Source organism: Bombus pascuorum, chromosome 9, assembly GCF_905332965.1.
Source record: "Bombus pascuorum chromosome 9, iyBomPasc1.1, whole genome shotgun sequence".
NCBI lineage: Eukaryota > Metazoa > Arthropoda > Insecta > Hymenoptera > Apidae > Bombus > Bombus pascuorum.
The window spans coordinates 4,726,978-4,754,672 of NC_083496.1; the positions used below are offsets into that span (position 1 = coordinate 4,726,978).

The 27,695-nt window shown below is 39.4% G+C and overlaps 4 protein-coding genes across 5 annotated transcripts in view; 2 read left to right on the forward strand and 2 right to left on the reverse strand.

The window, feature by feature from the left end:
- The window catches only part of LOC132910900 (cadherin-related tumor suppressor), a 65,734-nt gene extending 56,126 nt beyond the window's left edge, over positions 1–9,608 (forward strand). The window contains exons 11-22 of one of the 2 annotated variants that reach the window (XM_060967045.1): positions 126–470; positions 558–887; positions 963–2,078; positions 2,167–3,282; positions 3,372–3,648; positions 3,747–4,028; positions 4,136–4,440; positions 4,535–4,800; positions 4,890–5,333; positions 5,415–5,784; positions 5,878–6,093; positions 6,203–9,608. In XM_060967045.1, the coding sequence (XP_060823028.1) occupies positions 126–470; positions 558–887; positions 963–2,078; positions 2,167–3,282; positions 3,372–3,648; positions 3,747–4,028; positions 4,136–4,440; positions 4,535–4,800; positions 4,890–5,333; positions 5,415–5,784; positions 5,878–6,093; positions 6,203–8,233 (7,098 nt within the window). In that variant the 3' untranslated portion in view covers positions 8,234–9,608. Of the gene's footprint in view, positions 1–125; positions 471–557; positions 2,079–2,166; positions 3,283–3,371; positions 3,649–3,746; positions 4,029–4,135; positions 4,441–4,534; positions 4,801–4,889; positions 5,334–5,414; positions 5,785–5,877; positions 6,094–6,202 lie in introns of both variants that reach the window. The other variant, XM_060967044.1, reaches the window with a different exon arrangement.
- A 96-nt stretch (positions 9,609–9,704) lies between these two features.
- LOC132910551 (uncharacterized) lies at positions 9,705–14,351 on the forward strand. The gene is made up of 8 exons (XM_060966325.1): positions 9,705–9,872; positions 9,985–10,514; positions 10,599–11,145; positions 12,108–12,284; positions 12,351–12,907; positions 13,166–13,238; positions 13,473–13,969; positions 14,072–14,351. The coding sequence occupies exons 1-7, from the start codon at positions 9,735–9,737 to the stop codon at positions 13,740–13,742; spliced, it is 2,292 nt and encodes a 763-aa protein (XP_060822308.1). The 5' UTR covers positions 9,705–9,734; the 3' UTR covers positions 13,743–13,969; positions 14,072–14,351.
- A 110-nt stretch (positions 14,352–14,461) lies between these two features.
- On the reverse strand, positions 14,462–16,553 carry LOC132910924 (uncharacterized protein C1orf198 homolog). The gene is made up of 2 exons (XM_060967120.1): positions 16,266–16,553; positions 14,462–16,044 (listed from the first exon to the last, which is right to left on the reverse strand). Exons 1-2 carry the CDS (start codon positions 16,551–16,553, stop codon positions 15,454–15,456), a joined length of 879 nt encoding a protein of 292 aa, XP_060823103.1. The 3' UTR covers positions 14,462–15,453.
- On the reverse strand, positions 16,472–26,124 carry LOC132910908 (uncharacterized). Its single transcript, XM_060967087.1, has 10 exons — positions 24,738–26,124; positions 24,526–24,629; positions 22,746–23,191; positions 22,396–22,679; positions 21,143–22,321; positions 20,708–20,997; positions 20,040–20,448; positions 19,869–19,970; positions 19,441–19,776; positions 16,472–16,586 (listed from the first exon to the last, which is right to left on the reverse strand). Exons 2-10 carry the CDS (start codon positions 24,620–24,622, stop codon positions 16,550–16,552), a joined length of 3,180 nt encoding a protein of 1,059 aa, XP_060823070.1. The 5' UTR covers positions 24,623–24,629; positions 24,738–26,124; the 3' UTR covers positions 16,472–16,549.
- Positions 26,125–27,695: the final 1,571 nt, after the last annotated feature.

Consider the following 27,695-nt stretch of genomic DNA (forward strand, 5'->3'; position numbering starts at 1 on the left):
TGGTGCAGAGTATAGATCGAGATATTTTCCGACCTTTGTAACTGTGCGCGAAATGGAAACGAATTATCGATCGTTCTCGACGATTACGCTCGATGAAAGGTAAAACGATGGGTCGTTTCGTTTAGGTGTTAGTCGCGTCTGGATTCGATTACGAAACCGCGCCGTTCTACGAAGCCTGGGTAGAGGTTCGTGATTCGGACACTCCGGCTCTCAGGAGCGTTGTGCAACTGCTCGTGAATGTTACGGACGCCAATGATAATGCACCGATAATGGAGGCGGCCATTTACAACGCTACGGTTCCCGAGGACGAGTACCCGCCTCTCTTCGTCAACAAAGTCTCGGCGAACGATCGCGATTCCGGCGAGAACGGCCAAGTGTCCTATTACCTGGTCAACGATTTCACCGAGACTTTCGTCATCGATTCCGATACAGGAGAGATTAGCACGAACGCGAAACTGGACCGCGAGGAGGTGAGTGTCGGTTATTTGAAAATATCGAGAAAACTTAAAGTCAATTTGCCAGGAAAGGGAAAAGGAAAGAGCGTCGTTTCGTTTTAGATCGCCTCTTACGAGTTGATCGTAGAAGCACGGGATCAAGGACAGCCGTCGCTTACAGGCACCGCGACCGTGTTGCTCACCGTGTTGGACAAAAACGACAATCCCCCGCAATTCACTCGACTATTCAGCGTGAACGTTACGGAGAACGCGGAGATCGGCACGTTCGTCATAAGAATCACGAGCAGCGACCTGGACATCGGTCAAAACGCTAACGTCACCTACAGGTTCACGGAAAATCCCGGCGAGAAGTTCGCCATGGACGCTCTTAGCGGTAACGTTACCGTGGATGGGCACTTAGACAGAGAAGAACGGGACGAATATCTGTTAAAGGTTCGCGTTGATCGACGAAAACGAGCCTTCGTCCATCGCACAATTTTCACTAACCGATCGTTCGTATTGTTACAGTTGGTGGTAGCGGACGGTGCTTGGCAAGCGGCAACCGTCCTTACCATTACCATCCAAGATCAGAACGACAACCCTCCGGAATTCGACGAAGAATCTTATCACTTTCATTTCCCCGAGCTTCAACCGCCTGTTGCGCACGTTGGCCAAGTCACCGCAATCGATCGCGATAAACAAGGTCCGAACTCCGTGATATCCTACAGCCTGTTGCAACCGTCCGACCTCTTCACCGTTGATCCAGCCACCGGTGACGTTTTCAGCAAGAAGACTCTCAAGTACAAACACACTCATCGGCCGTCCTCGCCGGAAAACCTATACTCGCTGACGGTCGTAGCTACCGACAACGGGAAACCTCCGTTGTCCTCGAAGACGGTGGTTTACGTGAACGTAGTGGACGCGAACAACAACGCGCCGAGATTCGACCAGAGATCTTATCTCTATCCCGTGCCGGAAAATTACGGAGTCGGCAAGAGGGTGGTGCAATTGATGGCGAAAGACGATGCCGACTTTGGCGTGAACGCAGAGATCAGTTACTTCATGACGAACGTTAACGGGACCGAATACTTTTCGATCGACGAGAAATCCGGATGGGTGTACGTTCGAAATACGTTGTCCAACGTGCCGGTGAGAACCACCTTCTTGTTGAAGGTTCAAGCGATCGACAAAGGCGTGCCACCGCAGAAGGACGAGGTCTCGTTGACCTTGGTTATATCCGGAGAGAACAAACACGCTCCCACGTTCGCCGCTGTTAGCCATCAGGTGAGAGTTCCGGAAAACGAACCTGTCAACACCACCATTCTAACGGTCAGTGCCACCGACGGCGATGACGGGCCGAACGGAATGATCAGATACAAAATATCGGCTGGAAACGAAAAGAACGAGTTCTTCGTGCACTCGATCACCGGCGCGGTAACCATACTCGAGCCTCTGGATTACGATCTGGTGCAAGAGTATAAATTGAACATCACCGCTACGGACCTGGGATTCGAACCGAAGCAAGCCGTTGCTATATTGACAGTGAACGTCTCCGATATCAACGACAATCCGCCGACGTTTAATCAGAGCATTTACGAAGCCTACCTGCCTGAAAATTCTCCGCCAGATAGTTTCGTTTATAAGGTATATTCTTAAATTTATCCCATGTTCCTTTCGCGCGAAACTATAATTTCTCGCTTTAAATCCCATTTACGATACTCTTTAATCGCAGGTGATCGCCCGAGACATCGACTCGCCCAAGTACGCCGTGATCCAGTACAAAATTCTCGGAGGAACTGGCAAGGATCACTTTCGTATTCGCGAGGATACCGGCGAGATCGCTTCTTTGATCAGTTTCGACTACGAGGAGGCCAACGAGTACACGTTGGACATAGTCGCCGCCAATCCGGACTCGAATCCGCAAATGGTCGGCTTCACCACGGTTCTTGTACACATCACAGGCGTGAACGAATACTATCCCAAGTTCATTCAACCGGTGTTTCACATGGACGTGTCGGAAAGCGCAGAAGTTGGCACGTCCGTTGGCCTGGTTCAGGCAACCGATCAGGACGCGGGCGAAGATGGAAGAGTCTACTACCTGTTCGTCGGCTCGTCCAACGACCGCGGCTTCTCGATCGGCTCCGAGACCGGGATAATTCGTGTCTCGCGAAGATTAGACCGTGAAACGCAGAACAGAGTGGTGTTAACCGTGATGACGAAGAACGGTGGTGGAATTCGTGGCAACGACACGGACGAAGCTCAGGTTATAGTCTCGATTCAAGATGGAAACGATCCTCCGGAGTTCCTGCAAAGTACCTATGACGCTACCGTGTCCGAAGGTGCGGCGCACGGCACGCGAGTTTTGACCGTTAGAGCGGTCGACAAGGATATAAAGCCGCAGAACAATCAGTTCTCCTACTCGATCATCAGCGGAAATCTGGGCCAAGCGTTCAAGGTGGACCCGCAGACCGGAGATATAGAAACTGCCAAACAACTGGACCGAGAAACGATCCCGATTTACGATTTGACGATCGGTGCCATCGATACCGGGTCTCCGCCGCAAACCGGCACCGCGGCTATTCACATCGAACTTTTGGATATCAACGATAACGGGCCTACCTTCGATCCACCAGAAGTGGTGGGCTACGTGAACGAGAACGAACCAGCTGGGACGATCGTGATGACACTGAGCGCCACTGATCCTGACCTACCACCGAACGGGGCGCCGTTTACGTACAAGTTGGTTGGTGGAAGACAGAGCGATATGGTTACCTTGGACAAGCATACCGGGGTATTGAAAACTACGAGAAGTTTGGACAGAGAAGCTATGCCTCAGTTGGATCTTGTGGTTAGTAGAGATTTTCTAACGAACAAATACATGTCGCTTTGAATTAATTCGATAAGGCGTAATGATTGATCTTCGATCGATTTTCACAGGTCGAAGTGGAAGATTCCGGAGTACCGAGAATGAGAAGCGAGCACACGATAACCGTGATCGTCACGGATCAAAACGATAGTCCATCGTCGCCGAGATCGGTTCACGTGATAGTACACTCTTTCAACGAGCAGATACCATTGGGAAAGATCGCCGACGTACATCCTAACGATCCCGATGTCACCGGTAGCTATTCCTGTAAGATACTCCAAGGATCGAATCCGAAAATTCTTAGTATTCCTAGCGCTTGCGATCTTCACACGAAAAAGATAACACCAGGTTTGTGTACGAAGAGTATCTATTTAAAGAAATTATTCGAATCGACAGATGAAAAATCTCGATCGAAATACATCTGCGATTTTCGTGTTTCGAAACAGGAGTCGGCTACTCTTTAAGCGTGTCTGGGAACGACGGTCGCCATCCTAACGTGGTATCCAAGGTCACAGTGGAATTTCTCGTTTTCACCAACAGCACGATCGAAAATAGCGTGACCCTGCAAGTAACGAAACTAAGCTCGAGAGATTTTTTAGGTCAGTATTATCGTGCTCTGCTGGACGTTCTGCAGGAAGAGGTCGATGTTGGAGACACCCTTAAGATCTTCAGTCTTGGAGAGACTGGATCCGACTTGAACATCCACGTGGCAGTAGAGTCGCCTGAAGGTATTTCACATTGCGTAAACGTATTTGACAGAGCGAGAACTATGAAAAGATTGCAAGATTCGAAAATCGACAAGTTTAAATGCAAACGATTGAATTTCATTGCACAGGATACCGCAGCAAATACGATGTCACCGAATTGCTAAACCGTAATCGGGACAAAATCCGATCGCTTCTCCAGGGAATGACCTTCACCGTTGGCTACTCGCCGTGCAAGCACATACCTTGCGAGAACGGCGGCTCTTGCAGCGATAAGTTGGTCATCTACGATGACGCTAGAATCACCGACAGCCAAGCGCTGATTCTCACGTCGCCGAGGATGATGCACGAGATGACCTGCAAGTGCCGCGACGGTTTCACCGGCGATAAATGCGAAAGAAGACAAGATCCTTGCTCTCCGAATCCTTGCTTATTGGTAAATATTCGTACCGACACTGCGAAAATTCCCCGATTTAGTTTCATATCTTTTTCCTGACGCTTCGATCGTTTTGTTGTTTCACGACGTTCAGGGAGGACAGTGTCGACGACTGGGATACGATTTCCAGTGTACCTGTCCGATCGATCGCGACGGAAAGCTATGCGAACTGGAAAGAGGCGATGCATGCGCGAGTAATCCATGCAGGAACGGTGGATCGTGCAGGAAGAGTCCCGATAGCTTCAGTTTCTTCTGTCTATGTCGAGCTGGTTACAGAGGAAACCACTGCGAGGCGGTTACCGACTCTTGCAGACCGAATCCTTGTCTCTATGGAGGTTTATGCGTAGGAGAAAAACCTGGGTAAGTATTTTTATCGACCATGTAACACGCGACACGCGACTACATGTCCTATTGTTCAAAGTTTATCAACGATTAACGTTCCAATTCAGGTACACGTGTAGCTGTCCAGAGGGTCGTTACGGAAGACACTGCGAACGATCCACGTTTGGCTTCGACGAATTGTCTTATATGACTTTCCCAGCCTTGGATTCCAACACCAACGACATAACCATCGTGTTTGCCACTACGAAACCAGACGCCCTACTGCTGTATAATTACGCGCCACAAGCCGGAGGACGTTCAGACTTCGTGGTATTGGAGCTGGTGGACGGAAGAGTGGTGTTTTCATACGGAGGTGCAAGAAGCGCCATCACCTCGGTCACCATAAAAACGGAGAACTCCGTGTCGGACGGAGAATGGAGGAAGGTAACGGCTACTAGAAACGGCAGGGTCGTGTCCTTGAGCGTGTCCATGTGCAGAGAACATGGAGATATCTGCGACGATTGTAGACCCGGCGATGGCACTTGCTACGCGGACGACGTAGGACCAACCGGGTTAGCATCACCTTTCGTTCTTAGTTATTCGTTTTCCAACGTGAAAATCGTCTGACTAAACATCGACATCGCTTTCTACAGGACTCTGAATTTCAACAACAATCCGCTTCTGGTGGGAGGACTGGAAAACGCAGATCCGGTGCTCGAGAGACCAGGCCAAGTGCATTCCGACGATTTCGTCGGCTGCGTCCACTCGGTTTCCATAAATGGAAGAGCATTGAATCTGTCGAATCCGCTAGCATCGCGCGGCGTTAAGTCCACCTGCATCAGATCGAACAACAATTCTTGCTCGAGAGGTGGAAAGGACTCGGCCAGCGTTTGCGGTGCGAATTCCAAGTGTTACGACAAGTGGCATCAAGTGACCTGCCAGTGCGGTTCTGTAACCGCGCCCAATTGCGAAGCAGCTCTCGAATCGATAACGTTGAGCGAGGGTGGATACGTCGAGTTTAAAGTACGCGCAAACTGTAAAACACGAGCTTCGAATTTTAATTCCCGGTCGATTAAATTGGCCAATCGCGAATAACCGTCTTTTCGTCGTTTGCAGATTTCGGAGAAACACAGAAGAATGCAGTTATTGGAATATCTTTACAGAGGCTCGACCTTGTGGCATAAGAATCGAGCGAAACGCACCGTCAGCGAAGACACCAGCTTCATAACCAATCCATCGCCCTTCAAAACGATCGGTTTGATGTTCAGAACGGTCAAATCCGATGGTATTCTCGTGTACGCCGCGACCAACAAACACTTTACATCGGTAGAGGTGAGCAACTCTTTGCTCAACGATATTAGAAAAGATTCCTAAATTAGAAAAGACAATCCCCTTCCTTCTTTGTTTCTTTTCAATTCACGACGCGAATCTCGTGTTACAGCTTCGCAACGGGCAACTATTCTACGCGTCTCTTCTCGGATCGCCAGTGAACATGACCGCGAACATCGAAGGAGGCTTGGCGGATGGCCGTTGGCACAACCTGACCCTGCACTCTTACTTTCGAGGCTTAAGACTGTTCGTCGACGGCGTTCAAACCGGCGAGGAATTAGACCCTGTCGGTGTCCACGACTTCCTGGACCCGTATCTATCCGTCCTATCGATCGGTGGGGTTAGCCAAGACCTGTATTACGCTCACAGCGCTGGCGCTAGGAGTTTCGAGGGTTGTTTGGCCAACTTCACCATCAACAACGAGATTCAGCCGTTCAACGGGTCCGGCTCGATCTTCAAGGAGGTGCTGTATCACGCGAAGGTGAGCACCGGATGCAGAGGACCGATCGGAATCAGCGCAGCGGCCACGGCCGATCCTCTCAGCATAGGAATCACCCTGGTCATAGTGTTCTTCGTTATTCTGCTGATCGCTATACTGGTCAGTTTCATCGTATTCCGTTTAAGACGACAGAACAAGGAAAAGTCAGCTCCATCGGTGGTGAACAAAAATACCAACGCCATAATGACTGGAAATCCGTTGGTTGGCTCGGGTAACGATAATCTGATGTCTCGCCACGAAAACACCTATATATCCGACACGTCCGACCTACGAGGCGTGGGTCACATGGGCCCGGAATTGATCTCGAAAAAGTACAAGGAACGAGAAATTAACGCGACCACCGAACATCGACCTCAGAGGCCGGACATCATCGAGAGAGAAGTAACGAAATCGCCGCCCATTCGAGACGAACATCCTCCCCTGCCTCCACCTGCTCAAACTTCTCTGCATTCTCACGAACACAATCCAGAACCTGACATGCCCGAGCACTACGACTTGGAAAACGCGAGTTCCATAGCACCGAGCGACATCGATATCGTCTATCATTATAAAGGTTATCGGGATGGTATGCGGAAGTACAAAGCCACTCCTCCGCCTATTAACAACTACGCCAACCATCATAAGCATGCGGGTCAACAACACAGACACACCGGACCGTTCCCACCGCGCGCCTTGCCACCTCCGAACGTGAGCCAACCGCCAGGACCGACCCAGAAACTGTTACAGAGCACCCCGTTAGCCAGGCTATCGCCTAGCAGCGAGCTATCCGCTCAACAACCGAGAATACTAACGTTGCACGACATCAGTGGCAAACCTCTGCAAAGCGCTCTGTTGGCCACCACGTCTTCCTCCGGCGGAGTAGGCAAAGACGCTTTAAACTCCAACAGCGAGAGAAGTTTAAACTCGCCGATCATGAGTCAACTGTCCGGATCAACGGCCAGTCGAAAGGCGCCTCAATCGAACAACGAAAATTCCGTGAACAACGTATCTTCCGGACCGATGGGATTAACAGCGGAAGAGATCGAAAGACTGAACTCGAGGCCGAGAACCTCGAGCCTCGTGTCCACTTTAGACGCCGTAAGTTCCTCCAGCGAAGCCAGAGGACCGCCCACCCACGGTCCTCTGCATCTCCACCGACGACACACGCCACCGGTCGAGAGACTCGAACGAAGAAACTCGTCGACAACGGACGAAAGCGGCAACGACAGTTTCACCTGCTCGGAATACGACAACACCTCGTTGGTCGGTGACAAACGGTCGGACAATCCGTTCGCGAAACAAGACGACGAAGAAGTTAATCAACGAAGCAACGAGTCCTCCCAAACGACGAAACCACCCCTGCCACCAAACGTCAATTACGACGGTTTCGACAGCTCGTTCCGTGGATCTCTCAGTACTTTGGTAGCCTCCGACGACGACCTATCGACGCACATGGGAGGATTGTACAGACCGAACAACAGCGGATCGCCATCCACGACAACCACCGCGCTAAGTTGGGACTATCTGTTGAATTGGGGACTGAACTTTGATAGTTTGGTCGGAGTGTTCATCGATATCGCCGAACTACCGGACAGTGCCAATCGTGTTCCAAGTACGCTTAGATTACCAGCTAGTATACCTAAGCCATCCGAGGAATACGTCTGAAGAGCGTTTCAACGTTCGTTATAATAGAATCGTTAGATAGCATAGTTCTTAGAAAGAGCTACGACACAACGATGCCGCTTTTTTTCTTTAAATTGAAGAAGTTCAGCTAGACGAAAGGTACGCGTGAATAACCAAAATACCATCGCGAATGGAATACGCTTTAATCGTCGATTAGGCGAGCGACAAAAATCGTAAGGAGTAACGCGAGCGATAGAAGAACGAAGGAGGACGTTTTCTAGAATCGTAGGAACGAGCAGCGTCGTTACATTTTTCCTGGATTTTCCTGGCTCGTTCGATAGCTCAAGATTGCTGCTCTGCGAAGAACGTAACCGTTATCTTGCCATAATAACAGAACTCGAGTTACGCCATGATTCGTCTCGAACTCGTCTGGACTTTGTATCGTGTCGAGACGGTATTGTGAATTTGTAAATAATCCGCGATTTTTTTCAAGTGTACCGAGACTACCTTTATCGTTAGAAATACGAGCCACGATGCTTTCGTCGAATTTTAACGAATTTGTATCGCGTATCGACCTGACAATCGCCTTGTAACACTTAACTTTCGCTGTTAGCAACGAATTTCGTTACGAGAATTCGACAGTCGATGAGAAATGGAATTATTGTGCGACTGTATCGCCAACAATTATATAAATAACTATTATAAGTACACTAGGTTTCCTTGTATATAAAGTATTTTGAGACGCTCTGTGCCAGATAATCTCGATACAGTCGCGCAATACCAAACGACGATTAATTAAGTGAAGAGTCAAGCGATTTTAAACGAAATAGAGGGAAAGGCATCGATCTTTTCTCTACGCTTTTTGCGTTCCTGATGGTAGCCGTCGAATCGCGACGACTGCACAGCTACTCGTTCAACGTTCCGTTAAGATCGCTAAAGTAATCGACCAACTTTGAAATTCGTTAAACGTCTCGCTTATACGCGGTTGTATTTTACAGCATTTCATCGAGAACGTTGAACAGAGTGTAATTGCCAGACTGATTTTTCCCACGAAGTTTCGAAGCGTTATAATAGATTATACTACAATACCATCGATCGTCAAAATTTTGTAAATTACGCGAATTGCCCGTTGTAAATATCGTATGCCTGATCTGTACAAAATGTGTGAATGAGCCGCGTGTGTACTACTTTATCATCGATCGTATTTGTAATAAACAAGACATTTGTAAAAAAAAGAAAAGAGAGAGAAAAATCGATCATATTCTATTCCTTCCTACCTGAAGCTTTTTTCTTAGAATATCCCATCCGATTTTATACCGCACAACGATATCACAAACGCGAAGACATTCGACTGACGTTTCTCGTCCTGAACGTATTTCGAGTCCTCTATCGTTTCGATATTCGTCTCGAAAACAGGCCGATTAAACGACTTGATTCGCGAACCAAAGATAAACCAACGCAAACACGTAGAACGGGATATTATCGATACGTCTTTTAATCGTTTGCTAAAATATTACTCGATACCGGTTAGAATGTTCAGATAATGATATCTTCATTCTCGTCGTACGATGAAGAGCTTCTGAACAGCGCCTACGCGAACATAAGTCTAATCGCTGACAAAGCCTGGACCTTCGACAAGGAGGATCCGTTTCAAAAATTGAATCAATCTCTGTCGATTCAGGTAAAATACTCGCAAATTCCCTGAATCGTTCCATTTGTCTTTCGATCGTTCCATACGCTAACAACCTACTAATAGAAAAATGCAAAGGTATTAACGATACGTCTTACGACAGAATTACAAATTGACCGCAAAGTACAGAGAGAATGGTACCGTCCATCGAACGAAAAGCGTTCGCGATGTTATTCCTAACTCGCGTTTGGCCAGCTATGGCAATTACGAGTACAACGAAGACCGCGAGAACGTGTACAAGTCGGACGACGATTCAGCTCCTGTTTCGCTACCAAATTTCTGCTGGACGGAAGTTACCGAGCCGTGGATGCTACCGGAGGTGGAGAAGCACTTCGCCTGGTTAACATCGAGCGGGCCGCGTACGAATCGTGAATTGTTAGCTTTTACACTTAAACGTTACCAAATGATTCGCTGTGATCCAATACTCGATCGTTCTGTGTTAACGTTCGCGCGCAAGATCGATGCTGCAAAGCTCGGCAACGAGGATGATATCGGAGCCCGACGACGAAGTATCGAAGATCGTATGCGGCTACAAGTCGCATTGGGAAGACCGTCGACACGCGCAGAGGTTCGGCCAGACGGAGAAGAAGAACAGAACGAACCACGAATCGAGCAAAGAAGCGAACCTGATCGGTAACACGGTCGCGATCAACCAACAACGTACGACATCCTTCTTTTTTCAAATTCGCCAGAATAACTGGCTATATTCCCTGCTAGAAATTCTATTCGATTGTCGCTAATTAAAAAAAACGATGTCTGTCAAGAATCAGATGCTACGGAAAAATTGGACAGTTATTACGAGTATCAACGTTACACCATCGAAAATTCAATGGAGATGCAGCTGCACATTCGCGTAACTAGCGACGCGGTTCGAAGCTTGTGGAAAGCGGGCGGCAGCAACGTTCATCAACAATTACTCCAGCAGAGAATGCGTTTGCAGTGTTACAAGCTACAACAATCTCGAGAGCAGAATTGTCAGGGCAAGCAACAATTCTATTACGCGGTTCAATATCGACCACTGATACTTAGGACAGAGTGCCAAACGGTAAGGACGGAAACTTATGGAATGAGGAAACATCCGCCGCCGGTTCTCAGCCCGGAAGTACCGGAATTTTTCCCCAAAGTTCCGGTAACGCGGTTCAACAGCAACAAGGAACAGAATGTTAATCGTATACAATATTTTCCATCCCTTAACGAGCGAAGTTACCAAAACGAATTGTTTCCTTACAACAGGACCTACGAAAATACCGCAACTATATACCAGGTTTAAAATCCTATCTTGCTCCTCTAACGAATGTTTCTAATTACTTACGAAAGGATAGTCGCCTCTGGTTTCGATGATCTAGAAATGAATTATATCGTCGGCACCATGATACCGAACGACACGCTTCTACGCGCGTTATCGTCGCTCGGCCTTAGTTTCCCGGATATTCGCAAATATATTCCCGGAATATAAACGTGGGTTTAGATAGTAATAAAATAGAAATAAGGTAGAGTGGTTTGGATGAAACAATTAGTTACAGCGAGGCACGTACGATAAATATAGAAGGTTGAACGAGAGGAATTGTAAGAGAATTCCATTCTTAGACTCGCGAGATTGAAATTTAATAAATGATAATAATGGTATTCTCGAAATATATTCGATACTATACAAGGTGTTAGGCTACAGATCTTCCACAAATTAAGGGATGATTCTTGACGCCGAAATAAGACGAAACACAAGGATAAAAAAGTTGCGTTTTCGGCTTTAACTTTTAGTTACTTGCAATTGAAAATACCCCTGCACGCGAGCAAACCTCCTTGCACGAACGAAAGGAGGTTGGCCTATGCAGTGGGGCGGACAGTGATCCTCGATCGATCAAAGATCAAAGTCTCTTCCGTATTTACACTCTTATTCTAATTATCGTTACACATGGTAGAAAATCTAAAATGAAAACAAGAAACTTTAGAAATATTTCTGCGTATAACTCGGAAACTAAGACCCAGCGACTCATAACATATATAAAGAAATTTAAAGAAAAGTTGTTCACAATCTTGTCCGCAGAAAACGTGTTTCAAGATCGTCGAAATCAGTGCAGAGTATACCCTATTCTTTTGCAAATAATATAAATAATTACCTTCTGCGCTATCGCTGATCGCAACTTCATATTCTATAAAGCGATCCTAAACTTTTAGCGTACCAACGTTCGCCCTAAGAGAGAATCGAGAAACGCTTGTAAATTTCAGAGTACGGGTATTCCTCTGCTGTCAGCTACCGACACAAGCACGTTTATCAGACCTCCTCAACAATGGTATCAGAGGATTCCACCGCAACCGACGCAAATACAAATATCTGGCTCTTCGTCGACCCCGATGTGCACCTCCGTGCAACCACTGCGAACTGCTACCATTACTCATCATCCCGTACAGGTGGAAAATGAACAATCGTTACGAACGGATATCTCGATGCAAAGTAAAGCTAAACATTGATCGAAGGTAATAATATTGCAGGTGCAAGAGAAGTTTTTACAATCGAATCCTATACCGATACCGGTGTATCAGCATCCGATAGAACTTTATCATGAAACGGGACAAAAGAGGAAAAACCAAGGCGTTGATTTCAAGAATTTGATACTATTGACGAGGAACGCGATGAAGACGCACCGCGGACAATCGAAAAGCTCGCAACACAAAGCATCTTATCTGCTGGAAGGGAAAAATAGAAGTTGCAAATCGGAATCGGAAGTCCTTCAATGGCTGGATAAAAGTTGTTCGTCGAAAACGAAGGAACTCGCTGGCGGCAACGCTCTGGTAACGGAATTGAGGAATTTTGAGGGGAGAAGCGACAGAAAGATTTCGATTAGCAAAAGGGAGAGGGACAGCGCGAGAATCAGCGAACGAATAAAACCAGAAGTACAAGGGTTGAAGGCGAAGTCGATCGGCGAAAGGGATAAAAATGATACACGAAACAGAAGAAGACTTTACAGAGACGTGTTAACCAATGCTTCCGCTAACCAAGCCACCTTGGAGAACGTGTTCGAGAAAAGGTATAAACAGTCGCTGTTTAATCTACAACGGTTCGTAAAATAAATTCCATTGAGACATAAAATTACGCAAAATATTGCACGTGTGTTTCGATATGCGATAATTAGATCGCGGATTTTTACGCATTTCTATATCTTTTAGAATAAATCTACCAAGTATCATAATAAATACTCTATTGTGTCTTTAAATTTCGCAAAAATGCGTAAAAATCCACAGCCTGGTGATAATAATTGTAATAATGCAAACTTGTCCAACGCTAGATACGACGAATTAGAGCAGCAAGCAATGGAGCAATATAGAACGTCCGAGGAATCATTGGCGCTTAAATATCAAGTATAATACTTTATTCTTACGTTTACTTACCCCGAGTCGCCGATCGTCTCGTCATTTGCCACGTTTCAAATTTATCGCTACATTTGCCAAATTACGAAAATTATTCGCACGCGTAGCCGAGACGCGTCTTTCCTCTACGACGATATTAACGAGACTAAAATCGAAATGGTATTTCACCTGTGTGCGCGAGAACGCCACGAAAATTTCGAAAGACGAACAATTTCCTTTTCGTAGGAGCTCGAGAGACAGGCGATGGAACAATACAAGTGTTGTGGAGGAAGCGTACAGGAGGAAGCAGGAGTTTCGCGTGCGCTGATGGATGATAAAGACACCTGCGAGAGTTTTAAACAAAATTTTAGAGAAGAAAATTGCTACGATGGCGAGAAATGTTCCGGTTTTGGACAATGTAGTCCTATGGATACGGAGGAGAAGAAAGAAGGTTCGATGATTTTTCTTGTTAATTTGATATTGACAAAACGATATATCAAAAGGAACGTAAAATAGTAAATCGATAATTTATTTAATAATCGTAGATGATTTTCGGGAAAACACGGATTATTTTGTACAAAGAGAAAACAATAATGAATGCAGTATCCCTGGTCGATCTTTGTCCGATAAAAATAGTCGATCGAACGTTCTATCAAAAAGTTTATCTACGTTGTCTGAAGAAATATCTCGTAAATCGAAAAACACAGCTAAGGGTGCATCAGGTGATGAAATGAACAGAAATGGTAAATAGTCCGATTCGATAATCTCCTAATGTTAAAATCGACATTTTAAATATCGTTTCGTTTTCCGTGATAAATCTAACGAAATAATTATCACAGTTTCAGTCCGGGCATCGTCAAAAAGGCGTCTGATACTGGTGTCACCCTTCGAGAAAGAATCAGAAGCCAAATTAACAAGATCAACCGATCTAGAAGAATTTTACTGTATAACGCAAGCGAATAAAAATATTTTCGGCTATTACAATAACTCAAAAGTGGGGAAAATTGGCGGTGGAGATGAGAATATAACTATCGTTCAATCACCCAGGACAGAAGGTATAGGTGATTTGGAGATATGAAAATGGAAGAGATATATATAGTAGTAGCCTTTTAATATTTTTTTTCTACTAGTCTGGCTCTCAGGCTTTTGGACCACGTGAAAATTGGAACTTTAGGAAGATCATCGTGGAAGGAATGAACCTTAGCGGGTTAAATTCATTGAAAAACGCAACCATATTACATGAATGAATGTATTTAAATATTATAATAAATGCTTCTAAAATACTGTATAATATACATACATGTATGTATATCTCAATAAAAAAATGACTTGATATTTTTCAGTTACTAAACATGCAAGCACAACCCGTTTCACGCAGACACATACACGTGATTTATTCTGTTCGTTAATTCGTCTCTCACGACATAGAAGAACAAGAAGAGAGCAAGTAACAGCAATTATTCTAAATTATCGTTATTACTATAGAGGACTACATATTTAACCATTGAATAGTCTGAATAGTCTATATAAAATGTATCATCGTACGGTTGAGAAACCAGTTAATGGCGAATCTTATCGAATATGAACATAGTAAAAATGAAATGAGATAGCCTCTTCAGTCTTTTATTAAATATTCTTTATATAACTGACGACGATCTTTCATGATCAGATAATGAAAGTCAATAATTATCTTAAAAAGATACACGTAATATAAAATCGTAAAAATTTCTCTAAATGAAAATACAAATACCGAAGCGTTAATTCCTTGTAAAATGTTTTTCTCGATGTTCCTGATTATTTTCTTTTTTTGCATATATCAGTAGATATATGTCGAAATTCCCGCACATAGTATTTAGATGTAAAAAAAAGGCCTCTTTGTTATAGCGATAGAGAATTTACATAAATTGTACAGAAACTCTGCTGTATTGAATATGCATACATTACCCCTGGTTAAGCTCACAAATTCGCAACCAATACGTATTTCATAGCAAAGTTAATTCGCAAATGCAATTTGAGATCATAAGTGACATTAGAAAATATCTAGAAATGTATCTTAAAAAATGAATATTATCTAAAGAAATGTTGATCGATACCGTCATGGCATTACCGTTTTAGGAACTAAAATTGTACAAACGCGATTTAACGTAAACTTACATTAATAATTAGTAATAATACGTAGCAATTTAAATGTAAACGTATTTAGTATCTTGTACGTATCACGATATATCTACCAATTATCAAGAAATTCAAAACCAGTTTTTGGTATAGTCCTTTCTTCTTCTTCCTGATTCAATTGAGAAGATTGAAAACTACTGTAAGAACTAGGAGTCTCTAATAGCGCTGTTGATTCATTAATGTCACTTGATTTTGTACGCGACATAACCACTAATGTATTTGTTTGACTTTTATCAGTATCCGAGTCCCTTTCCCTGACTAAACTTTCCATATCATCTGCCAAATTGTTTTGTAATTTTAATAAAGACGTTTTGTTCATCAGTTTAGTAAATATACTTTCAGAATGATCGTTATCAACATTGCCTTTCAACAAACTGCCACACTGCTCATTCTCAAAGATATTACTTGAAAAACAATCAGATTGGAAGCGGTTAACCATATGAGATGAAGTATAAGCGTCGTTAAGAGAGTTTGAATTGTTTCTATGTGATTTCGCTGGGCTTGAGAAATGTGGTAACTCTCCAAATTGAGTTCTTATTAATTTTGATTTTGCATCCTCTGTTGAATCTATTATACTAAGATTCATCTGTGACTGAGTCATGAATGAAAATGGAGCTGAATGCTCATCACGCCATCGCAATGTCTATAATATCATAGTAAAGAAAATTTGCTTTAACTAAGGAGTCTTAACTTAATGTTTTGAACTTGATCGCATATATATATTAAGTCATAAATAGTAAAATACTTTACACTCAAAGTATTATGTATTTATGATAGTCCGACATTAATCGACATTTGTATATTAAAGCAAAGAATATATAATTTATGACATAATATTACTATAAACTTATAAATAGTACTTACAGAACCAGTTTCATCGATAACATATTTCATTCCTGTCTGTATACGTAGTTTCGGATACCATTCGGGTAATTCTCTAGTAAGCTCATGTTTTTTTAAAGTATATTTTAATGCAACCTCTGGTTGAATGATAGTTTCGTTAATTGCTTGATTCCGTTCTGCTATGCTTAATGTGTTCCATAGGCCTTCGTAAGCTTCCTTGGTTGCAGTTATATCTTCTCCTATTCTTTGTGCCAAGGGATTTATGCTGTAGAAATATTGTTCAGCTCTTGAGCTTAATGTAGCACTCATAACGAAATTTTCAAACTAACGCGAAGAAAATATCTGCAATAAGAAGGAATAAACTTCTGTCAAAAACAAAATTAGATGATGGTAATATTATATGATGAAAGAGTGAATCCAAAAATTGACGATAGAGAAACCAGAATACAGGTTACGATACCATTCGAAAATTATTAATTACTGATAAATAGAAGATGACAAGGCATTCGAAACACAAAAAATTCAATTACAATCAGTATAAACTTTGTGAAATGAAACTATTAGATTATCTATAAAAAGAACTATGTTTCGTGCGCAGCTTAGACATTGAATGACAGAACGTCACAATTATGCAGCGCATATGTGAATCCACACTAACACATGTTTTTACATTAAAATCTCTAAACTTCCCTCTTTTTTAAGATACATATCACTGATTATAAATTATTTGGAACATTGAGCATAAAAATATGTTAAAAATATGTTAAGATAGACATTTAAATTATTGGAACATGAAATTATAATTTGAAAATATAATTCACATACGCGATTATTCGTAATTATATTAAACGTTACAACGTATATAACATTAAAATAGATAAAATTAAAAAAGTAAATAATTTATACAAATTATAACGCATATCATAAAAAACAATAAGTACTAACAAATAGATAAAATATGAAATTATCGATTGCAAAGTAAAGAAAAATATAATTACAATTTGAGACAACAATTAAGACACTCGTTGGCGACGTTTCTTAAAACTGCGGTAAAAAATTTCAACCGGAAATAAGATCAAATCATAGTTTTACGATACGAATTATATTTACTTCCTCACTTTTTTTAATATATCTTCGTATTAATTCATATAACAATATAATTACTATGTATTGCATTCGGATGTGTAATAATATAATTAAAAGGTTTTTACAGTAATTGTTTTTAAATAATATTAATTAGGTGATAAGAAACATGATATTTGATTAATAAAAATAAATCTGTATTAATTAAATATATTGTTTAAATAAATCTGAACATCTTGTATTATTTAAACTTATCAAGAATAAAAATTTCAACAAATATAGTAGTACATTTAGTAATAGAGTTAGTAATACATTCAATCTATTCGAATTTCTTTACTTTACGTAATAAATATTTATAAATATGTATTAGCTGGAAATAAAATGGGAAGGAATGTATATTAAATCATTCATATGTACTAGCATATCTCCTAAAAGATTTATTTTGTTCTGTTTATTTAAAATTATAATAGGACAATTCCATATCCTCCATTAGTTCTAGAATACTATTTTTCAAAGCAGTTAATAATGAAAATGAATTTTGAAGTTTCATGAATCATTTAAGAATAAAATTTGTTTAAACTTATATTCTTTATTGTAAACTTAGAACAATATAATGCCCCATTATTAGCTATATAACTAATTAGATTTCATTAAAATTATCATATATGTATGTATATATATATATATGCTTCACTTTTTTATTATCATACAAATATATACAATATTATTATTTTAAATCAGTTCTTGCGCGTTTTAGTAATCGTTTTCATTTTTTATAATTTAAACGGAACGGATCACTTATTTAAAAATATACATAGTACACAAAAAATGATAATTATTTATATACAATAATGTTTGAATAGGAATGACAATAAATAAAGATCGCTCGTGATTTCATAAGAATAAATGTTCGCTGTTTAAGTATCACTTACGCAACTACTATATGGTATTTTTATAGAGTTTCAAGTTTCAAGTACAAACAAGCGTATGCTTTAACTGTAATCCTTTTTAAAAAATATATTTACAATCGGTATTATTCTCAATAGTGTGTACGAATATCGTTTAAACGAAATCGTTTGACAAAAAAATAATTAACTCTTATAGTTTCACTGTATTAACTCTGTAGGTTTTATAATTTATAACTCTTTCATTCAAAACACGGACGTGATTTAACAACACTGTATAATACAACTACTTACTGCCTGAAAAATCGGTTAAAATATCCAGGATAATTCCTTAGATGAACAAATCTAGTAATTAGGTACCTTCGTAATTTTCATAATGTATATGTTAATGTTCCCAATATCAGATTCAAAATAGTGTATCACATATCGCAAGTGATACAAGATCACACAACGATAGTTCCTAGTACTCATTCAAATGAATGATATTTTTGTCGAGTAAAACCAATGTGATTTTTCGTTAATCTTAACGAGTTGCTTTTTTCTAATTTCAAGCAGCAGGGTTCTAATAATTTAATATGTTTGTATAACTTTATCAGTGACTTTTGATACATTAATGAGTGGCACTACGTTTGGAACTATTGTTTATCCATGTAGATTGTATCTTCGAAAAGTTACTTCTGAAGAACACACTTGATGAGTCTCCAATCATTAAAAAAAAAAATATATATACTAATAATGGCGATGATTTACGCGCAACTTGAATCTCGCAACTTTGTCATAATATACTATATGATGTACATATACACTATCTTCACATAATGATTGTGTATCTCAAATCTTGTTTTACATTACTCTAAATTAACACAAACACCTCTTCAGCTTTCATTACAAATACTGTATTGCTTTAGAATTACATAAACTAAAATTAGTGATATAAACAAAATAAAAAATGTAAAACTGCCTGAAATAATGAAGAACACAAATAAACTAAAACATGTCGAATTCATTATTATATAAAATTCTTAAATAAATCGAATTTGTGCCATCTAATTTATCTATAAAATGAAAAGAATAGAAGCAAGTCTTTTGCAGTAAATAAGCAATGCAGTAATACTCATAATAAGCAACTCTTACTGTTGAAAATTATAGAAAGGCAAAAAAACATTGCACAAAAAACATAGATCAAATGTAAAATTGTCCACAGTTACCTGTTTGACAAATGTTTAAGGGGACCCAGACTTAGGATAGATGTAGCACCAAGCGCACCTAAATTACAAGTATTAGGATTTCGTGCACCGTCTATTGTAATTATAGGTAATCCAAAATACCCGCCCGTTTGAACACTTAGTTGTGACAACGGGATGTAGCTCTGTATACCAAGATTTGATAAACGATTCAACACATGGGGCGATTTCAAATCTACGACCGGTAATGCTAATTCTGCACCACCATTTTGTGCTACTGTGTCTACTTCTTTATGATACGCTTGTTTGTGCGTTGTTAGCGCTTGAGCTGTTGGGTATTGGGCAGGACAAAGATTACACCTAGTACCAAACATTATCATTATATATATAATAGTATTATAATTATCATCTAGGAAATCTCTACTCTACATTATTGTTGAAAGTATACTTACTTGTGAAGTAATTTACTTGGTGCACGATGGGTAGCCATGTGTTGAGTTAACATTTCCTGATTCTGGAAACTTTTATCACACACTTGACAAGTTAATAATGCTCTGTAACAATGAAGAATATTATATTATCAATAAATGTGGAAGAAAAATAATTCCTTTAATTTATCTTACCGTGGAGGTCTTCCACGTCTAACTACTGGGATTTGTGGTGGGGTATCTTGCGTTAAATCTACGGTGGGAGGTCTCGGAGGTCTTTCCACTTCGTTCACAGCTGGTTTGTTTTGTTTATTGTGGGGAACAGCAAACTGACCCTGATCTTGCTGTTTTTTTTGTGAACTAGCTGGTATGATAGAAATAGCAGAATTCAGAGTGAGCGCTGTAACATTTAAAGGCTGCTGTGAAGATGTAGTCCTCTGTTGCTGGGGAAGTATCTGCTGTTTGTTTTGTTCACTTGATTTATTTTTATTTGCTGCTGGAGTAACAGTAATACCTCTGGCTGCCAGAACATTAGCCACAGCCTTTGCATCAGACTTCTTGCCACCAGCACCTGATGTGTTCTGCACTTGAGCTGGAGCGGAACCTTTAGATTAGTAAAATATGTTTTTTTTATTCTTGTAATGCACCTCTTCCACGAATAGTTAAGTTTTCTTTCAGAACATATAATCAAACAAACATAAAAGTAAATTTAGAAAAACAAACATAGAAGAATGATAAAAATATAAAATCTTATTTCTAATATCGAAACTAATCTTAGAAGAGGTATTTAGAATTAAATACATAAATTACATACAGTAAAATATACATTAAGGAAGAAATATATAATCAAGTGTTAAAAGTACCTGGTTGCCTAACACTAAGAGTTATGGAATCCGTAAGATGTATAGTAGAATCATTTCTATTTGTTTGTTGAGTTGTAGCACCTTGAACATTTTGTATAACAGGCAGACCGTCATTTCTTTTTTGCTGTGCAATAACATGACAATCTGCATCTTCATTTCTATCTGGTAATAAAACATCCATCCGTCGTTGTTTCATTGCAGAGTTATTCTGCTGCACTTGCATTGATTGTTGCATAGGACGTTTCATACGTTGCCGCGGTGCTGATCCCGTTTGTGGAATCCGCGGTGCCCTGTAATACATACAATGCAAATTAAACTGCTTAATAGTTTATTTGAAAGAGAATTCATCATGTTTCGTATTTTGTTTCATATCTTGTTAACTTTGATTAGAAACATATTAAATGCTTTAACGATTATTTCATCAACAGTACTTGCCGACTATTTTGTGCAAGAGTAGGATACCTTCCACGTGAAATTTGCTGAGGCAATTGTGGATGCATTTGCGGCGGTGCAGTCATTTGCGGATATGGACCTGGCCCATACTGCGGATATAGGTGTGTTATATGAGGAGGATAATGCATGCCCTGTGGACCAGGAACTCTATACAACGGTGGTCTTCCTGATGGTTGTACAAAGTAATTTGGACCAGGGATCATTGTATTAGCACCTGGTGGAAGACTTGGAGGCATTTGCGTTTGCGGAAGTGGCATACGTTGTACTTGTTGAGCTAGTTGTTGAACAGGTGCGGGTAGTTGTTCAAAATTCACAGGTGATATTATTTGCTGCCCAGCACTAGCTACTGCATTATATGTAGGTGAATTTGTTTGATGAGGTGAAGTTAAAGGAGAATTCCTATTTATTTGTTGCGAGTTTGTTGTATTTGCAGATTCCATTGATACTGCATGAGGTGAATGTGTATTTAATTGCGGAGATGCTTGGCTCAAATGGGGTGAATTTTGATTCAAATGAGGTGAACTTGTATTTAAATGAGGAGACAATTGGCTCACGCTCGGAGAAAGGGGCGTTCCGTGCATTTGAGCTTTATGCATGGAGACTTCCAATAGTGAATGAAAAATAAGATTTATACATTCCGGAATATTGCATTGATAATGTCCAGCTTTGCTCCGATGCTCATCTAAATGAGCAATATCTTTAAACTTTTCGTTGCAAACGCGACAAGTACTAACGGTCTCAGCTAATTTTTCAAGCGAAACGTATTCGGTTTCCGAAGGTAAATTATTCGATAAGGTTTCATTTTGATTATGTCTTTGGTGCTCAATCAAATTCTGTAAAAGAGACCCAGCATTCTCAATATTATTATCACCCGCATGTTCTTCATTTTCTTTAGAATTCTGATTATTCTTATTCGATAAATTAGTTGACAGTTGATTCCAATTAAAACCAGTTGTCCTTTCTGTTGATTCTTCAGGTTTATCTTCATCTTCAGAACACACTGTTGTACAGTCTGTTGTATGGTTTGAAAATGTAGAAGACTTTGAAATAATATTAATAGTTGGATTCTCTGCTAAATCATGTATCATGTTTGATTCATGACCTCTATCATCATCCTCTTCAATGCCTGCATTATCAATTAATCGATTCATAGATCTACATCTAAAATGTTAAATAATGAGTTATAGTAAGGATACTTTCTCATTTGAGGATTATTTTTAAATACACAATATTACCCGGATTGTTCACCAAGTTTCTTTAGGTTTTCAATTGTTTCTCTACATGTTGCTTCCAATGCATCTGACTCTTCATGATCTTCTGTTTCAGAGAGTCTTTTATCCGAATTATCATATTGATCTGTATTTTGTAGGTCATCAACATTTTGATCTTCCTTTTCAGATGGATTTGCCATATCACTTCCTACACCTGAGTCACTTTCATTGACATCTATGGATGGTCTATCATTTTCCTCCAATGGGTTATGTTCGTCGACATTGAACTTAATGCTTCCATATTCATCCTAATAATAATATTTTCCATAGAATTACATCAATTAACATTTCTCATATTTATAAGTATAACGTACCTGTTGTTCTACCATCACGTTTTCAAACGGCTGATTAATCGAACTTTCTGTATATTTTTCATGTCTTTGATCATTCTCCGTTGCTCCAGCCACGTCTCTGTGATCGTGATTTTTAGTTCCCAGATTAATGTTGCTTTTCACAACAGTAAAATCTTCCGATTTTGATGACTTTTTGAGTTTAAGTTTCAGAGGATCGTTGAAATTCTGTTTTTTTAATGTTAATTTCAAAGAACCTTTCTTTTCTGGGTCTAGCCAATATGTATTGCTATTCTTTTTCTTGACACTTTTCAAAGTAACTCTTTTTAAAACTATACGTGGTCTTCCCAAATGTGTATGAATGTGAGTACGTAATTGCTTTTTTGTTACAAATTGTTTTTTACAGATTTCACAGTTAAATAACGGAAATCGTAAGGAAAATATCGTGCTTTGATTGTCTATGTGTTTATCTGAAAAAAGAGAACCCCAATAATAACAATACACTCATATAATAATTTTCCAATTACATCTGTCAATTGCATTACTTTATAAAAAACATTGTACTTGAAGACGAATATCTAAAAAAAAAAACAAAAAAAACTGGATGTTTCCAATCACCTTTTTAATTAAAAGACTGAGAAAAGTAAGAATTAAATAATTTGCCGCGCTTTCATAGCTACTATCAAATCCGCTAAACTGATATAATTTCCCGTTGCATATATCTGAAAACTATACGTTGATTATATTCAAACATGTTTATTTCAAAGGTTCACTCACTATCATCAACGCGCATTCCCCGTGTTACAACGGATGTAAACAATCGATGCCGATGTATATGCAGCAACAGCAAGTGTTCACGCAAAATGGTTGCAGCAGCAGACCACCTAGCGCAAGCGAGATAATTGCCTCAGCTTTTGCCGAGAATTGAAAACGGGATTCTCCAATCGATACTAGCTAAAGAACGAACATCATTGGTTCACTTCATATTAGCGCAACGTTCCCGCCGCGATATACATCGTATCAAAATGCATTTCATCTGATACCATTGCGGACGTACATAAATTACTTTTTACCGGTCTTAGATAGTTATAGCAATTTATGATAATGTAACTTATTAAAATACATATATAATCAATGGGATATTTCCAATTAATTATACAAATGGGCTAAAAAGGTAATAATATTATGTTTTACAAATTTTATTGTCATAGCTCTAGTTAAGGAAAGGATATCAGTTTGTGATTTATTACAATTAAATAAAAAAATGTAAATTATACCAAATAATTTTGTTAACGGAACATCAATAACAAATAACAAAAACCTCCAAATTTATCCAATTATTACGCAGCACTAACAGAATCCTAACCTCTGCTCAAGAGTTTAGAATATAAATTTTCATTAATACCATGTGCTTATAAAGTACAAATCCATAAAATTTGCTCAAAGTACACTTTAAAGTAAAAAAAAAGTTTTATTAAATAAAAAACATAGTATTTTTATCCACATTTTTATAACAATGTTAAGATTTGGTCAGAGAAATTTTGCAAAATAGGTTTGCGAAGACAGCCATAAATTAGTAATACAGTATTAGAAACATTAATCTTTTATAGCAATATCTTAAGTGAAATATATTGCTTTCTGCAAAAAAGTGCATCTAATGGAACAAGGATGTTCCACTAAAATGTTAATTTTCAAGAAAGTAATCTATAGAAACTAACCTACGTTTAATACTATTCCTTGTGTATATTACATTTATGTATATCATTTGTTTCATTTTCATTCAATATTTTAGAATAACACATACCAAATTTTTGCAAATCATCCACTGCATCGTCTTTACAAATTTTGCTTTGGTCTGAAAATCTAAATTCCTCAAAGTCTTGATCCAATGAATTGCTCATTTCCACTCTGTAAATTAATCATTTATTTTCTTTATTATTGTATAATATAATCGTTATTAAAGTTTTTTTAATAACATTACAATTATGGTTGATTATTATTGTATATCATACTTACAGGCATTGTTATTAACAACGCAAATTGTCATGAAGTTATTAACAATGATCAATCTTGATTTATATAATTATACACTGGCAACTAAATACGTCGATAATATTTATAAATCAACAAAATCCACATATTCTAATTTGCAGTAATAAACAGTTCATAAAATTCTTAGTCACTGAGAAAATTAATCAGATTGTCGTAAAAATGATTCCTTACAAAATTTATTTTTATTTAATCTTATTGAGAGGTGTTCGTTAATGTTTACGATTATATTTGAAGATATAAATGGTAATAAAGTCTATTGAACACGAGATAAACTTTCAACGTGTATCAAATAAGTATTTTGTTAACTAAATATATATGTATATGTATAAATAAGTAAAAAGTATTATATTTGCTTTTAATTAATGACAACCGACCCGGTGTCGATATTACATGTATCGTTTCAAAAAAAGAAATGAAATCACGATTCATTCAATGTATATAATTAAGTGGAGAAAAAACACGTAGTTCCATTTATATTTAGTCGATGAAGTTTTTATCCGATTTGTTACATATAGTTAAGTATGACGGCCAATATTATGACTATGACATGATCACTGCGCTGTTTATGGCACATTTGTAGTAGCGACATTCAACGACGATAAAATCGGCGCGTCAACTACGATGCCTACCGTAACCAATCTGAACTTATTATTAGTACGTGTTATATCGAGCCGCCAATATGGCGGCGACGCGATGAAATCCGCGCGTCCGTCAGAATAATCAACTCAATGTGAATTCGTGCCGAACTGTTGAAGCGCGTTCAGCGACGGGTTCAGAGTGTTCAGATGCGTTGTTTTGTAAGAACACGCGCGCGCGCGCGCGCGGGGTAGCGTGCGCCGATCGCTGCAAACGCTGAGCGCTTCCCTCTCCTCTCTTCTCCTCTCTTTTCCTCTCTTCTCCTCTTGACGTTTCGTATCTTTGTGTATCTAACTTCTCCTCCACTGCACACCAACCACCACCTTTATCCACTTCCTCTCCTCCCTCCCTATGCCTTTCCCCTTTTCTCTTCTTTTCTCTTTCTTGATTTTTTTACCTCCACACTGTCATATCTTCCTTATCAAAGATAAAAAAGACTCATTCCCTTTCATGTTTCTACTTATTCAAGATATATAAAGTAAGTGTGTGTTGCAACATCTTGTACGCCCTTCGTGTAAAACCCAATAAAACAAAAGAAACCAACCGAAATATATGTTGGAACTGAAAATGGTAGGGAGAAGCAGAGAAGGAGCCCGAATTGAAATTAAGTCAACCTAACATGCACTCAAGTATGAGTAGGGAGCCAATCCGTTCATAGCAAGTATTGTCGACGCAAGCGCAACTCGAACATCACTGTGAAACTCTTTTCTTCTCTCCCATTTTCTACCCCTCCCTGCTTTTCCTCTCAATTCCTACTAACAGGCCATCTCTTTCCCTTCCTTTTTCATTAACTGATTCTCTTATTTTTTCTTTTTTGTTATTTCTCTCTTTCTAACTTCTACTGACTCCGTCTGTTATCCTTTCAATGTTCCACGCTGTCCCTTCTTAATCCATACCATTCTCCAGCAAATTCTCGTCAACGTTAACTTCCAATTACTATCCATCAACCATTGTGCCTAAATTCTGTAGTGTAGCGATGATAGTTTTCATCCACAATTTCTGGTGATTATTGATTTTTGTTGGTTTCAGGAAAATCGTATCAATGTTATTATTACGACATTTTATATTAAAATTATACAATTTAAACATATATTATGTAAGAATATGTGTACTTACACCTATTCGTACACATCTTACTACTTGAAAATATGGTTGTAATTTGTTACAGATATACACGGTATATAAAAACAATTTACTGTTTTTAAACATACTTTGTGTCTATACATTTTGTATATGTCGTACACTACCATCTGATATTATATATGTATATCGTATGTTTTAAATTTCAAATTTGTCTTTCTTGATCAAATGGAAAGTCAAGGTTTAATATTGATGTGATAGTAGGGAAACGTTTTTACGTGTAGTTTTTCTATGGAAAAGCGTGAACCAAGAAGAATGCCTGAAATAACCGGTTTTGTCAGGAAAATACATGTGAACAAGGCGTGGCAGAAATGGTTGGAGGCCAACAGGAATGAATATAGTAGGGGAACTTAACGGAACATGTCGAAAACGACCGAATCTGGCATCTATTGATCGTAGTAGGTTCTGTACAGTTTTCTACAGATACTCAAACAACTCGAGCTTAAAATACTATATTTAATTCGAATAGAATTCCATATTATTCTATTATGGGCATTAAATGATTGCGACTTTATAGATTTTTATATCTACTTAATAGTCTTTGGCATTAATTTTTTGTAATACATTCGTATCTATGTTGAGTAATGTGACCTCGAAATAGTCATGAATCGTTGTTTACACAATTCTACACTACCTTCGATGTGTATTTTATCTCAAAAAATAAGAATAGTTGCTGTTACATTAGCAGTTCACTCTCAACTATTTTTGTTGCTTTGTTTACGATGAATAAAACTCAAGCAAGCAGTTGAATGGTTAAATATAAGTTGACATTCTCATTCCGTGGAATACTTGACTATTGATTTCATCCCTACCACGAACTTCTCGTCCTTTAGTTGGCAACTCCTAGTACATAGTATGCGCCGTAGTCATGATAGTATGCGCAGAAAGGTAATCGTCTTTATGGAGAAGACGAGTTCACCACGATATAGTAGTGGTCTAACTTGATGCAAGGAGAAAGGGGATACTTGGGTACGTACGTTGACCCAACATCCCTGACTACTCCTCCCTCTCCAGTATCTCCTCCCACAAATCTGGTTTCACTACGAGTTGCGCACAACTTTCTAAGCTCAAACCTTCTCTGGCAAGGTTTGTTCAAGTTATGCTCATTGCGTGCGTAGCAGGGATAGAAAAAGATAAAGATTTCAA

Excerpts from the sequence above, each read along its gene's own strand:
- LOC132910924 (XM_060967120.1), bottom strand. The coding sequence starts at position 16,553 with ATGAGTGCTACATTAAGCTCAAGAGCTGAACAATATTTCTACAGCATA. Across the intron at positions 16,045-16,265 it reads TTATCGATGAAACTGGTTCT|ACATTGCGATGGCGTGATGA; the intron begins GTAAGTACTATT and ends ATGATATTATAG.
- LOC132910908 (XM_060967087.1), bottom strand. The coding sequence starts at position 24,622 with ATGAGCAATTCATTGGATCAAGACTTTGAGGAATTTAGATTTTCAGAC. Across the intron at positions 23,192-24,525 it reads GGATGATTTGCAAAAATTTG|ATAAACACATAGACAATCAA; the intron begins GTATGTGTTATT and ends CTCTTTTTTCAG. Across the intron at positions 19,971-20,039 it reads AGACGTGGAAGACCTCCACG|AGCATTATTAACTTGTCAAG; the intron begins GTAAGATAAATT and ends TCATTGTTACAG.
- LOC132910551 (XM_060966325.1), top strand. The coding sequence starts at position 9,735 with ATGATATCTTCATTCTCGTCGTACGATGAAGAGCTTCTGAACAGCGCC. Across the intron at positions 9,873-9,984 it reads ATCAATCTCTGTCGATTCAG|AATTACAAATTGACCGCAAA; the intron begins GTAAAATACTCG and ends GTCTTACGACAG. Across the intron at positions 12,908-13,165 it reads GAGAACGTGTTCGAGAAAAG|ATACGACGAATTAGAGCAGC; the intron begins GTATAAACAGTC and ends GTCCAACGCTAG.